Raw genomic sequence first — 15656 nt, forward strand, 5'->3', positions numbered from 1 at the left:
GTTGCTTGACTGCAGCTTTGAATTCTCATTCACTGTGGCTTTGCAGATGCCCATGACTGACATGAGAGAAAGTGGATAGTAATGTCAGATGACCTACTCCATTTTTCCTGCCAGTGTCCTGTCTTTGGAGACCCAGGAGAAGCAGGTGACACAGAAAACCTTCTTCCACTAATGCCCCACTCTGCTTACTTCTCTGTGAGTTGGAGGACATACAAGGAAAGCAAAGGGTCCCTTAATGACATCAAAGAAATAGAAAACAATTTGTATTTCTCTCTACTGTGACCTCGAGCCAGTGAATAACTAGAGTTTAACTCTGGTTATTCATATTAATGTCTTCCAATAATAAGCTATGAACAAGAAATCAATATATTTTAGTAGCTTTCACTATTTATTCTAAATTCTTTCATGTGACAAAACATAATGGGCCTGATTCACAGAATGAACTTAAGACTCAATCCTAAACTTACTACTATTTTGGTATTCACAGAATACACTTACTACTTTTGGCATTCACAGAATGAACTTACTACTTTTGGTATTCACAGAAGTTAGGATTTTGTCTTAAGTCTGTCTTAAGTCTGTCTTAAGTTTGTCTTAAGACAACATCCTAACTTCTGTGAATACCAAAAGTAGTAAGTTCATTCTGTGAATGCCAAAAGTAGTAAGTGCATTCTGTGAATACCAAAATAGTAGTAAGTTTAGGATTGAGTCTTAAGTTAATTCTGTGAATCAAGCCCAATGTAAGTGGAAACCCCTGGTATTATGTACAGACAGGGAATGAGCAGTTCTTCAAAGAAAGATATGTATGCAGTGCCAATTTAACTTGAGATACAGGCTTTTCTTATACCTGTTATGAGGGCTCCCTTTATCTCATGGTTGCGTAGACTATAAATAAGCGGGTTCAACATCGGAATGATCACCATGTAGAATAGTGAGACCACTCTGTCCTTGGCCATCGAGTGCTTCGTGTTGGGCATCCCGTACATGAAGACAAGTGTACCGAAGAATACTATGACACAGACAAAGTGAGAGGAACAAGTGCTAAAGGCCCTCCATCTCCCTGCTGATGAAGTTATCTTTAAAATTGCTGAAATAATGCAAGCATACGAGATAAGGATGAAAATGACAGAGACCAATATGAGGCCACCCGCAACCAAAAATAACAGAACCTCATTCAAGGTGGTATCAGCACATGCAAGCTTCAAGATTGGAAGGATATCACAGCAGAAATGAGCAATCATATTGGAATTGCAAAAGGGCAGAGTAAATGTACATATTGTTTGTGTTACTGCATTGAGGATGGCAATTACAAATATCCTAACAAGAAGATAAATGCAGGTTTGGTTGCTCATGATGGCAGGATATAGTAATGGATTACAAATGGCTGTATAGCGATCATATGCCATGACTGCCAGGAGGAAGACCTCTGTACTTCCGATGACAAATAACAAAAACATCTGAGCTACACATCCAGGAAATGAAATTATCTTCCTTGTGGATAAGAAATTGGTGAGCATAATTGGAACAGTGATTGATGATAAACATATGTCTACAAAGGACAAACTACAGAGTAAGAAGTACATAGGGGTGTGAAGGTAATGGTTTAGCAAGACCAGTATTACGATCCCTGTATTGCAAAGAAGGGTTAAAATATAGACCAGGAGGAAGAATAGGAAGAGTGGAAGCTGCAATTGTGGGTCCTCTGTAATTCCCAAGATAACAAACTCTGTCACATGGGTCCAGTTGCTTGCTTTCATTTTCAAGATTACGCCATCTTCCTGGAAACAGAAAACATAAATGAGAGGTGAGTTGCAGGGAATATTAACCAAAGTAATATTTGTCAGTTTAGAGAGATATCTCAATATGGCTGAATAAAATAAAAGTCACAATATTGAGACATTGGAGTTTTAGGACTGGTTTACAGTGCAGCCAATGACAGACCTTCTATTATCTACACTAAAAAGGCTTTAGGAAGAACTATTAAGAGCATTTATATCTGCCCCAAATGTTGATTCTGTTGACTGCAAATGTTGGTTGGAAAGAAGCTGTGTGTCTTAACTGAAAAAAGAGTAATTGTATTACAAGTTTCTTTCTAAGAAAGCATATATTCTACACTGGCAGACTGAGGCCTGATATAGATCCAAGGTTACTCCATCACAAAGGTGACATATATCCCGTGTCCTGAAATATAAATCTCATAGGTTATAATGAGACTTATAATACGGCGGATGGTATATCCGTAAACTCTTTGATCGATTAACCCGACCACCAAGATTTAAATCAGTCCCTGAGTTTGTTATGGGGATAAACGATTGATCAAGACTTATATGTCCGATATGTTTATTATGAAATCTTACAACAAAGGCAATGGGCCTTACTTACAATTTGGCAAAAGTTTACTTTACGACCAGTAGGCATTTATGGATAGATTATGATTACAATTTTTTTAATCTTTTAGTTTGCTACGTTGGTACAGTGATTTCCACAGATTACTGTAATAGGCAAATGCTTTGGATTTGGTTAACCCCTGTGACAAATCCTACATGTAGATTGGTACTTTGAGAACCCTTGTTATGCCCTTGCTATGTCATTATAGGAAGTCTTGTAAGTTGTTTTGCCAACTGTCATTTTGTACATATTTGTACAGATATTTGCCTTCTGGTGAAGAATACATGGAATATAGTAGACCTCTGCTGGTTACGGTGGCAATGCAGTGATTGGTTAGTAGGGGAAAGGTCTGATCTGTTTATTCTGAAAATTTACATAAAACATATTATCCCTGACATTTATTGTCAAAAATCATATGTGAAAGCCAATAGGACTTTAAAAGTGGATTGTTATTACAACTGTGTTAAATCTTCTATTCATGCAAAATACTATAGTAGGAATTGTTTGTGTGTTGGTTTATCCTTTGGAAACCCCTGTGGGTATAAAATGTGCACTTTAACAATCCCTCTTTTTCCTTTAAGGAGGTCATGAATATTTGTCCGCCAATTTAAGTTGTAGGCATTTTTTTTTTAATTTTTGACTGTCTGCTTTGGGTTGCCTTGAGTGAATTCTTATACGGAGTTCAGTAGTCCCGAGTTGGTTTTGGAAACAAATAAATGTTAAAAGATATTAACTTGGTTGGTCATCAGGAAAAACAATATCCCATTACTTAGGTCTGACATGTTTAATATGAAAAGGTATGACAAAAGGTAGTAGGTTTAACAAGTGCAGAGTAAGATGCATTTATTAAAACCAATATGCGTGTAAGGGATACTTATTATTTCACTGTATAGTAGACCATGCACTAATAATTAGTACATTGAAATCTTACAGACTACCATAGTAGGTACTGGTTTTGCTGTTGAAAAACACTTTGATGTGAAGGTTTACAATGTGATAATTCAGTAATTTTTAGAGGAGTTGTATATTCTTTTACTAACTAGATGTTTTTAAACACTTTTTTATTGATGTTTGCCTAATGATAACCAGTTTATTCATAATATAAGAGGCTTTAGGGGTAGATACAAAGCAATGATATTAACTATAGGCATAATCGGTTTATTAAGAAAAGGTACACAAGCTGTCATAGATATGACCTATGGTCTTCGGTTCGCCCTCCTTATGCTTATTTGAATGTCTCTTAAATGTTGCTTCTCCCCATAAAAGCATACATCGCGGGCACACAATGGCACATCCACCTGAAAATTAGTGTGATTCGGTGTCTGGGGTTGCCTTAGTTTCCAATTTTATATTGTATTGGTTCCCTTTCATTGTTTATCTCCTGAACCTTTTTTTCACAGCATTCTGAAGATACTCGGAGATTCCTTACATGTTGCTCACATTCCACTCAGCTTTCCTGCTTGTACAACTACACCATGAGGAACCACTAGGAAACTCTGACGGTTCTCTTTGGAAAACAAACACCAGGTTGTGGTAGGTGGCACCTCAATGGGGGACGGTTTCTGCACAGCACTGAGTACAAATACTTGGGAAAAAGAAAGGCACCAGCCTCATGCTCTCCCTCACAACTCTTGCCCAGTCTCTTAAGGGACCGAGCCTAGTCCCCTTGCTCCAAGTGATCACACCTGTACAGTCTTATGGAAGTGAAATCTCCCTAGGCACATTGCTGGACAAGCTCATTACTCACACATACGAAGCGGCTCTGCATCTGCCAAAGCAAGCATCACCAGCATGAATAAGGTTCAACAAAATAAAGCAATCCTGTCCCAGTGCACTCCAATATTTCTGCAACAGGCACAGACTTGCCATGCTAGCCACCTTGAATGGACTATTTTGGCTGGATTTCGACAGCCCAGGATCCTTGTTGAAGCATCATCTTCAGGACACACTAAATAACCTCTCGCTCACAGAAGCTTGGTGAAAACCTCCCACAATCTTCATTGAAAAAGCTGACAGCAATCACAGCGAAAAGGCTCTAGAAGTAGAAAGATATAGCAGTGCTGAGCAAGCGTTCACACACCTGGGCAGTAATCAACTCCTCTCCCTCATGGAATCACTTGCCATCTCTGGCTCAAAGCAAAATTTGTAGATCTCAGACTGGGGTAATGGAACATGCATGGCCATCATTTGGAAATGGTGGAACACCGTAGGTGTATTGTGTCACCTTTGCATTCTGGGTGCAGAAACTGTCACTTGCATTCTATGCATCTGCCCCTTGCTGCTTCAGTTAAGAGACTTTGTCTGCTTGGGAGATTGAAGCTGCTGTCAGGCTTGAATCAGCTGCCGAAAATCAGAGAATAATACACTAAGAGGCCTATTTCGATGTCAGTTGGACTTACATCAATGGTTTCACTTTCAAATGCCTAATTACAATCTAGGTGGTCAAAAGTGTAAAAGACTGGCCATTTTGGCTGGATTTCAACAGGCTCAAGGAGCTCATCGGCCAGTCGAAATCGGCACATAATCCTAATAGGATGGTGTTTCCGCTGTCTGGATTATGATGTCGGTTTCCAACAGGCTTTCCGTGCGGGCTTTCTGTAATGGAAAGCCTGAAGGAGAGCGATTTTGGGGGCCACTATTTGGGCCCCATTCTCCATATGGCTTCCGGTCGGGGCAGATGGGGGACCTATGGTGTGCTACTGTTTAATCCCTTCAATGAGTGGCAGGACCCGGGACTGGGATGTTGTTGGGCGGGGGCAACTCCGACCAAAATCGTAATGAGGCCTTTAATGTTAAATTAGGGTCTGTTTATACCATAGGCGTTCCAGAGGCAGGCCACTAAAAATGCTCACATCTCTGCACCACTGCCTTCAAACAATGTAAGCACTTCTGGGACACCCTAGTGGTGTCTCTGCACTTTGAATAGGCGATAATTGCCAGCCTGAAACCAAAGAATACCATACTAAATGCTAACATAGGGCCAGATTCACAGAATGAACTTAAGACGCAATCCTAAACTTACTACTATTTTGGTATTCACAGAATGCACTTACTACTTTTGGCATTCACAGAATTAACTTACTACTTTTGGTATTCACAAAAGTTAGGATTTTGTCTTAATACAGACTTAAGACAGACTTAAGACAAAATCCTACCTTAAGTCTGTCTTAAGTCTGTCTTAAGACAAACCTAACTTCTGTGAATACCAAAAGTAGTAAGTGCATTCTGTGAATACCAAAATAGTAGTAAGTTTAGTCTTAAGTTCATTCTGTGAATCGGGCCCATAGTGAGTCCTGTTAAGTGCCATCGTTAGCAGAGCCAGGCTCTTAAAATCGCTTTTGTTTCTGCACGGCTGCCAGCAAACATCCGAAGTAGCACTGGGACACACCTTGTATTTTCTACCTGCCACAGCATAAAAATGAACACTATGTGGAACGTTTGGCCTACTCAACATCTGAAGAGACCTGGGTTTATATTGTTGCTTCTTCTGCATGCTTGCTCTCCTTTATATGCTCCGGTGGCAGAAACACATGCTACCTGGAATGCTATGATTTACTCGCCAACAATCATTGTTGAGGTCTCTAAAAATTGAATTCTATACTAAGACAACCTATAACAACTTTGAACGCGAAGTCTACTAGCATTTCCTCTAATCTGCTGCCTATACTTATCAGGAATAGTCTCGGTTTAGAGGGCTCCTGAGCAGGCTTAGCCTCACTACAAGCTTGCATCTGCTTCTTTTCCTTGCTCTGCTGCTAAGTATCTGACTAACATTGGTCACCTCCGCTGCTTTGATGCAAACATTTATTTTTCTAAAGTATCTGCTAACCTCACACCTTGCTATTAAGCACCTGATTAACAATTTATATTCCTCCTCCTTTGCTGCTAAGTTCTCCACCAATATCGACCACCTGCCTTGCAGTTTAATACCTTAAAGCTTTCAACTAACCCCCATAGGAGTCTAGTTGCTCATTTTAATGTGCCTCTCATGCCAACTTTTAAACTATCCGCCTTGACCTGTACCAACGAGATGCTCTTTATTTCTTGTAGGCCCTAATTAACTCGTTCGGTGGCTCTGCAGCACATTTTAACATCCCTAAAATGTATTCTTAAACCCTCTATTAAACTGTTTGTTTTATAATTTGTACTAATAAGAAACATCTTTGTAAATTATTTAACTAGCTGCACAATAACATACTACTACTGTATTGTGCAGCATTCTGTTTTCCCATTATATCCACTCTGTGTGGCCATCTGTGAATGGTATTGGCCCATACCGTTGTTTATCATACTGAAAATCATTATGTTAGCCACCTTGAAACAAAACAAGAGAGATACAATTTACACATTAGCTTTCAAAGATGGCCACCCAGTGTGTTTTTTTAAATTATCTTTGAGGTGCATGTTGTATGTTTTGTAGATGTAAAGGGGGAAAAGTAAATTAATGGCAATTAATTGATACATTGTTTTTATATAATATTAATCATTTTTTTGACTATTAATTATTTACATTGTGTAATACAGTAGGTTAATTTATACTAGTTAATGAAATAGTAATAGTTATTTAATTGACAAATATTTTTTTTAAATATTATAAATAATATTTTTTTCTTTTATATATTAGGTGTGGGTTGCTTGTTTTGTCTTAATTATTTTAGCAATTGTTAATTATTATTAATTTAATAAATATCCAGTGGTGTAAATAATCCCATTTATAGATTTATTTTAGACATGTGTTGTGTACTTTGTAGAAAAATAACGTACAAAAGTGATTCAGGTAATAATACGTTAAAAAATATGTAATTCATTTTTAATAAATATGCTATTTATTATGGTATGTGTTAATTGTGTTCTGCTTTTTAAATGTAAATATCATTGCATTTATGTGTTAATATTAATTTGAGAATATAGTTTTGTATTTTAATTATATTTCTGGTTATTTATTATATGTATTAAACATTGTAATATATATTTAATTTGTTACACTTTAAAAAAACTATATTTAGATTGTGTTATACTTACGTATTTATATTTTTTTGTTATTTAGTATGTTTTTGAAAATATTTTATTATGTTCAAGTTAGTTAGTCTGTTTCTAATGTTGCACTGACTGGAGTGGGAATAGTACACTTCACCCATCCATTATCCAACACATTTCCTACTGATGCACTGAATGAAGTGGAAATAGTAAACTTTACCCCTCTGAAATCTAAGTCTTTCCCAACTGTTGCACTGACAGGAGTGGGGATACTAACTTTCAACCCCTCCGCAATTCAACACTTTCCCTACTGTGGACCTAACTGGAGTAGGAGTAGTACATTTTAGCCCTGAGGAATCTAACACTTTCCCTACTGTTACACTGACAGGCGTGGAAATAGTAAATTTTACCCAGCTGCTATGCAACACTTTCCCTGCTGTTACACTGACTGGAGTGGTAATAGTACATTTTACCCATTAGCAATCCAACATTTTACCCACTATTACACTGACTGGAGTGGGAATGGTACATTTCACCTCTCTGCTATCCAACACTTTCCCTACTGTTGAATTGACTGGAGTGGGAATAGTAAATTTTACCTCTCTTGAGTATAAGACTTTGCCTACTTTTGTATACATTACAGTAGGAGTAGTATATGTCTTAATTGTAAAATGTTATAGTTGTTTATATTGTTTACATTTATTTTACTATGTTTTATGTTTATTCAAAATTCCAATATTTATAATTATTGTTTTTAATATGTAATATATTTGTGATTCAAGTTCAAGCTAGCTTGGCCAATGATGGGGATACCTAGAATCGATCCCAGGATACTTGTTTTCTGAACCAATGCACCTGGCCTTGCAGTTTGGGCTGGACTGTTCGCACGGGGAACAGGGTCAAGACTGATTTGCATATGGCTGTCCCAAACTAGGTTGGCATGATGAGGAAAAAACAATGGATTTAACCCAGATCTGTGACTGGGGGTTAATGAATGTTTGATTTGTTTTGTATTCCGGCTGTCATTTTTGTGATTTTTTCTTTGTTGCCCTAAGTGGGAAGGGTATGCCTGGACATGGGTCCCCTGCTCACTACACAACTGTATTTAAGCTAACCTGACTGATGAGGGGTGAAATCCCAAAACTGGTCTCAGGATGCTTGTTTTCCAGTCCAGGGAGAACTTGGCATGGCATTTTGGACTGGACTGTTAAAATAGGAAGTAGGGTGAATTCCGTTTTGCATTTGGTTGGGTCCAAACTGAGGTAACGTGGTGAGCAAAAAAGCTTTTTAAAAAAGATCTGTGACCAGGGATGAATGTTTGTTTGTTCTGTGTTCCGTCCATCATTTGCGTGATTTTTAGAAAGTTGACATTTTATTGCCCTCCGTAATTTGGTAACTGTAGCCTCCCCTGGGTTACATGGCTGGATGTAACTGACAGTTAGACAATTTGTGAATTCCACCTAGACAATCACACAATATAGGGATTAGAAGTGCCTGAAGTGGCCATCTGCAGGCATTGTGGTGGGTGGAGCTACTCACAGCACAACTTGCAACTAAATAGGCTGTCCTCTGCTCTCACACAATGGGCTTATCATCGCCACATGTTCACTGCAGCCATCCTGGAGGCAGGGCAGCAGAGACAGCAAACTCTAAGCTCTTCAAAGAGAAACTTCTAGAAATGTCTTCCAGATTCAAAGGAGGCATCAGATATAAAAGCATGGCCCCGTCAGACCCACTCCTCAGTTCACTTTCCAGATCTATGAAAGGACTGTTAGAGGACTGCCTGCTGCTGTGACTTTCTGTGCACTCTTGAGGGCTGCTTTGCAGTGCCTGGTAGGAATGCTTTGGTGCCTGGAGCCTGCCTTGAACCCTCAGAGGCCAGCCCTGCTGTTTGAGCCCTGCTGCTTCACCTGAAACTGGGACAACTGGACTGACTCAAGGGCTTGTTTGCTGGCCTCCTGTTTAGATGTATACTCGTCACAAGAGGGAAGACCGATACAGTCCCGCCACCCTCGTCAGGAATCTTTGACTGTGTCAACAGCAGGACAGCCAGAAGAGGCTGGCAACGGAACTCCAGGCAAGAGTCCCACAAAGTTGATTAGGATGTGCCTTCCCGTCAAGTCAACTGTGGCGGTAAGACCTACAAACTCAAGTTGGCAGAATCAAAGGAAAAGAAGATAAAACAAACCTTTTTTGTCCCGCTTTCATCTTCAGCTTCTGTCTTGTACCCCATCTTCTAGGTCCTTCTTTTGACACACCAAATGATGCCATTGTTGCTGGGATCTCAAGTTAGCTACTAATTATGTCCTATGTCTCGTGTGTGACATGCAACATGTAACACAAAGGGACATAACACATTGCCTAGATATCATTGCATGCAAACATGACACATCTGTATTTACGTGGAAATAAGTTGTACGTACCTGTCTCCATGAATTTCCCTCCATGAAGTCTTCACTGCCAGGACACCACCAGCCCAACTGGAACATCCAAATACTGCAAGCCTGATGACAACTGAGTACTGTGAGCCATCAGAGATAATCGCCACCGTGCTGACCTTCTAACACATGTTGCACCATCAGCTCATTGGAGTACTTGGGACCGCCACCGTGGGGGGCCAGTGGTAAGACCGCCAAGATCTATATCAGGCCTTTAGTCTAACAGTTAGACTAAAGACTGATCATTACAATTCTTTGCTGAGTAATATTTGGTCATGCACTTTGTGTTCATATTTGGTCGTGCACTTTGTGTTCATATTTGGTTGTGCACTTTGTGCCCTTATAACAAGAAGGTATCAAAAATACAACTTTGTAGCAGGAATCAAATGTTTCCTTGACATCAGAACATGTGGTAAATGTGCTAATATGAATCTCTATGATATCTTGATGTTTGTTATGTTGGAGCTGCTAAGACAATGCAATCTTATTATGCTCACATTCATGAAATGGGAGTGTCTGGACCTCCTGATTAACATGAGGTATTGAATAACTCTAATCTGGGCTGTATTGGACGAAATAGAGCTCTCTATCTACGTTATTAGATAATCTCTTTCATGTATTTAACTAACATGATGATTCTTCAGGTTTAGTACACAGCTCAAGGTGAAGCTTTTAATGAGGTATATCTGCGTAGAACTTGCAATGGTTTCACTCTCAGCTGATCCAAAAGTGTTAATTCAATAGAATAATAATGGCGGGAAACCATTATGAGCACAAGGCATTAAATGATGGAGCAGTGCCACGGCAATCTTAATTCAGAAATCTCCTGATAAAGTTTTAAGTGCAGTCTTAAACTAGATCTATGTCGACCTATGGGGAGCCACTGAAGTGTGCAGGATTTGTGCAGTTGACCTGCTTTAACCCTGTTTTTCAATAGTTCCAGTTGTACGAAATGGTGACACACACATGCATAAAGAAACAATTTATACATTTAAATATAAGACAGCTCTATGGATAGGGACAAAATTGAACCCTGTTGGATGTAATTGCGTGCCACATTTTTTAAAATTAATTCTATGGAGCCAGTGTAATAGAATTTGGGGAATCCAAAATCATTTTGGATTCCCCAAATTCTTCTCAGAAACAAGCATTTACTCTGGTACAGGGTGCCTGCTCTTCAATTTCCCCATTTCTAGCTTTGGAAGGCATAGGTAGGTAACATGCCTCAAGCTACTGTACATTTTCCAAGGACGAGCACAGGAAGTGATTAGTTTTTGCTCCTAAGTTCTTTCATACCCAATTCCAGAGCCAGAGCTCAGCTTAGCAGGGGGCTGCCTGTGAAGGAGAAGTTGTGAGCTTCACCTGACTATTAGCGGCAATACCATGTGTCTCTCAGACCTCTTTCAGAACTCTCAGTAAAATGTAAAATGACCTCATTCGGAGTTAGTGAATTCCCCAACAGCCAGATACAGAGGCAGAACATCTCGTCCCGATGGCTTAATATCTGCATACACTTTGCATGGTAGGCCATGTTCTAATTTTGCTTATCGACTGACAAGGCCATTTGTGTCATGTCTGCTGGATAAAGTGGGCTCTGGCCCAGGACCCCGTGCTTTCAGGGGACCCTCTGACAGAGCCAGAACCCTTCTACAGAGTCTTTGCCCTGATGCATTGAATAATTCTTAAACAGATTCTTGAAAATAGCGATTTCCTTCATTTTGCTTTTAATGTGGGTGATGTGTGAAAGTCTATTAGGGACATTTTGCAGACAAATGTTGTGTTTATGTTTCATTCAACATCCATAAAAAAGTTCCTTTTAAATCCAAACGGTAGGTTGTCACACAGTTTATTTGCAGTAATATTACTTAGCTGCTGCTGTATCACAATATTAAAAACAAACATCACTATCCCTGTAAACACATTTAGGAATTTAGGGGCAGATTTATGAGGCACTTGCGCCACGTTTACGCCGCTGTTGCGTCACGCAAGGTGGCGTAAACGTGGCGCATCCCTACGAACGATTTACAACGTGACGCATCTAGGCAGATGCGTCACGTTGTAAAGCCCTGCGCCGCTTGTGGGCGTTCCGGCGCAGGGTGGGCGTTCCGGGGCAGGTGCGCCTCGCAAAAGTGGCTGAGTGAAATCTACAAGATTTCACTCAGTCACTTTCAGGCCAATGCTGCGTCAAAAGCCTGCGCCTGCTTGAAGCAGGCATAGGTCTTGACGCAGCATTGTGGAGATGGGGCACCCCCGAGCCTTGCTGGAGCTGCGTCGCGCTTGCGACGCAACTCCAGCAATGCGTCACCTTTACGGCACAGATGCGTCACGCATCTGTGCCGTTTTTGCCCCATGGTGCGCCGCATCATAAATGCGGCGCACCATGGGTGGCGGAGCTGTGGCGTACTGTGGCGCACTGTGGCGCATGTTAACTGGCGCATCCCTGGGGATGCGCCAGTTAACATAAATCTGCCCCTTAGTGTGCCTTTGCACTGCCAGTGACCTGGCTAAAGAGGCATGAAAGAGCTAAAACTGGATAGTGAATTCAAAGCTGATCAGAACAGGGCCTCTCAAAATACATTTGGCCAAGGACACACAAAATCCTTAAAATGTCCCTGTAGCTGGCATTCCAAAATAAGGGAGAGTACTTACAATGTGAGCAGTGAGAATCGTGTGGAGCGGGAGGAGCGGCTTGACAGCCTGGTGAAGGAAGCGGCCATCGGCAGTGGTTGCGTCAGAGGGCACCAGTGGTGAAGTGAACCTCCCCCACATTGGCTGCATTTAAATCAGTGCACAGGCTTGCACCCGGTGCACTGCTGCTCTTCTGACCGGCTCCTACTGTTGTGCAGTCCTGCAGGTGCGCTATGCTGCCACCACCTTCTTCCTCCTGGTCCATGAGGTGTTTTATTTCCTTTCCGTGTCTGGGGCAGCCTCCACGTCCACCGTGAATATGATGTCTGATAGCTACGGTACTGGTGCAATGAGGGACCCAAGGTTGACCGAGAGGGTAGGAGACCCTGAGACGCCCCGCCTGACTCCAAAAGGGCAGCCGTCCCTCCCATTTTCAGGTTTGGCACGGTGGCACCCCAGAGGCACCCTGAGGGGGGAAAACAGTAATAGCAGGGCCCCAGGAAGGGTCTTAGCAATCCTTGAAAAGGACCCGGATATGGGGACACACGGGGGTTTTCACTCCTTGCCTGACCTTAAGATGGCTGCTAGGGGAGAGTTTTCACCGCGAGGAGCTCTGAACCTGGAGTCTGTCCCTTCCTCACCTCTCTTCTCACCATCTTTGTCCCAGTGGCCAGCTGGAGATCGTTGTGGAAGGCTCTCCCCACTAACATCAGGACCGATGTCTCACCTGACTTTATTTCCCTCCTCTTGCCCCCTCCTCCCTACTCCCTACCCCTCTCGAGTCTTGACATTGGATCACCTCCTGTTCCTCTCTCTATTCTGGTGGAACCCGAAACGCATGCATGGCCGATTCCCGGTGGAGCTGTCACCTACCCAGCCGGACATCTGACATTTGTCTCATTTCTTCCCCACTGCTGCTTTTGCTCTTTTATTGTGTTCCCGTTGAGACCCAGCTGTTTGGCTGATGCCCGGTGGAGCTACGTGATAGCTAAAGAGGAGATGGACTGTGGACTTCCCCCTCGGTCGTCACCTACCCAGCCGGACTTTGGGCAGACCCTCCTTCGTCTCTCCATTCTATCTAACTCCTACCCCTTGACCCCACCCCCTTACCCTTCTAAACTCCATTTATTTCGTCCTCAACACTCTTGAAATGTTTTTCTAGTAACTGATGTAACGTGTAACTGAAGTAGTTTTATAATTTCTGTGGAACCTTATGTAAAGCGCATTGATACCGCCGGGTCTAGCCAGCGCTATATAAAACTTTTTAAATAAAATAAAGAAATACATAAAAAAGCTTGTTACAAAGTGGAATGTTTTAAGATGATGATAATTCTTAAACTTTCTCACATAAATAAACTGTTGTGGCATGATGCTTCCATTGATAACTACCAGGTCGGTGTGAGTGTGTGGTGGGAGCATGAAGTAAACATGTATATGTGTATTGCCTGCCTACTCATGTTGGTTGATATTAGGTGGCAGGTTCTAATATCCTTATTGCCACAAACAGCCAGATATGTGTTTATTAAGCTTCAACATCATCAGCTTGAGACCCTTAATTATGAGCAGCTCACAGCTAATAATGCCACGGGCCAATCAATCCAAATTGTAAAAATACAAATAATGTTCAGCTGTGTAAAATCTAAAAGAGGTTTGAGTCAATATAGAGCCCCTTCCCAGACAAAATGCACCCAGACAACCATACAGCATGTGCTCTAGAAAATAGCGCTATGGAAAATAACAGAGATAGAGATATTGTTTCGGGTTAAATAGCCCCACGGGCACATGATTCCCATTGATTGTTCTGATGCATAAAATGAAACGCCATCTCAACCAGACGGCAGGACATTAGGGTGAATAGTAAAAGTTAGGAAAAAACTTTGGAGGCTCTCACAATGACCTCAATAGTTTTCCAAAGACAACAGGAGGCGTTGGAATTTAAACAGCTGGATCCTGAAGTTGTTTATTAGTTTGATACGTTTTGATAAAGAGATAGAGTCATATTTATCAAAGAGTTGTGTCAACCTTGCACCACACAAGGAGACGCAATGGCGATGCAACTACTAAGGTAGATTTATCATGCAGCGCAAGGCCAAATCGTTGCGTTGCGTTGCGTTGCGTTACTCTGTCCCAGAGAGGCGTTCCCACAAATCCACCCATGTTTAAATTAGTGGCAGACTTGGATATGCATCAAAATGCTACACCCTCCAGGTGAGGCGTAACAAGAAGAAATATCTTTCTTATTCCTAATTTTTTCCTCTTACTATGTGTGCTGCATTCTTCAGGACACGTAGAAAGAGGAAAATGATTTAGAGGACTACTTTTTGAAGGGTGGTGTCCCTTCCTGCATAAAAAAAATCCTGCCTACATCGCAGGGACACTTGAATCCTGACGCCCGGGTGCCTGTGTTTGCACAATACAGCGCATTGTGCACCAATGCAAGGAAAGGACGGAAATGCACTGTAAAATGTTAAAAATGGCACAACTCTGCCCTTTCCCTATCATGCAGCAAAGCAAGGATGCTTGCAGCGCTGCGTGATTTCTTGATAAGTGTGACTCACATTTCTTTAATAAAATTTGCACATATGCAAACTCAAAACAATAGCAGTCGACAGAAACAAAATGGGTTCTAAATTGTGCTGAAACCCTTCAACTCACCTAATGGTTTAGCTGAACGAAACAAATTGAGGAATCCCTGGAATCAATCACATCTGGTCATCAACCTTGATGCTGGTATTCTTATTGTCTTTGTGATGCCCCAGGGTCACGTTCCCTGAAGCACTGGGGTCTGTTTCTGACAATTAGAAAGCACCATAATGTTTGTCTCTCTCTCGAGATAGGATTTCTACTGAGATGTTTCTTCTCTACTGCCCTGTTATTGAAGCAGAGCTCTGATTTTTCTGATCTAGGAAATAGTGGATTTCGCTAAGTGCTGGAGACAAATTCTCCCGCAAATGCTCAAACATCAATAATGGATTTTCCCCAAATAACTGTTCTTCAATAATGTTGCATTTACTTCACAATTACGAGTGATCCTTGATGTTTGGGCTCACTGATGATGAATGCAGAAATTCAAACATTTGCCATCACATATTGGTGTCAGTGCTTAATTTGAACCGGACGTTTCCGTTTCTCGACACTGGCACTTAATTGGCAGCACTGGCACTTAAGAGGGTCTGCCATTTGGTGGGCTGTTTGCCTGATTTATAGAGGGTACAAAAACAATTC

The 15656-nt window shown here is 41.3% G+C and overlaps 1 protein-coding gene across 1 annotated transcript; it reads right to left on the reverse strand.

Moving 5' to 3' along the window:
* Window positions 1-818: 818 nt before the first annotated feature.
* LOC144761412 (olfactory receptor 5G9-like) lies at window positions 819-1773 on the reverse strand. The gene has a single exon (XM_078646797.1). The coding sequence runs from the start codon at window positions 1755-1757 to the stop codon at window positions 819-821; it is 939 nt and encodes a 312-aa protein (XP_078502923.1). The 5' UTR covers window positions 1758-1773.
* Between the last annotated feature and the right edge of the window lie 13883 nt (window positions 1774-15656).

The sequence above is a fragment of the Lissotriton helveticus genome, chromosome 1_1, assembly GCF_964261635.1.
Source record: "Lissotriton helveticus chromosome 1_1, aLisHel1.1, whole genome shotgun sequence".
In the NCBI taxonomy this organism is placed as follows: domain Eukaryota; kingdom Metazoa; phylum Chordata; class Amphibia; order Caudata; family Salamandridae; genus Lissotriton; species Lissotriton helveticus.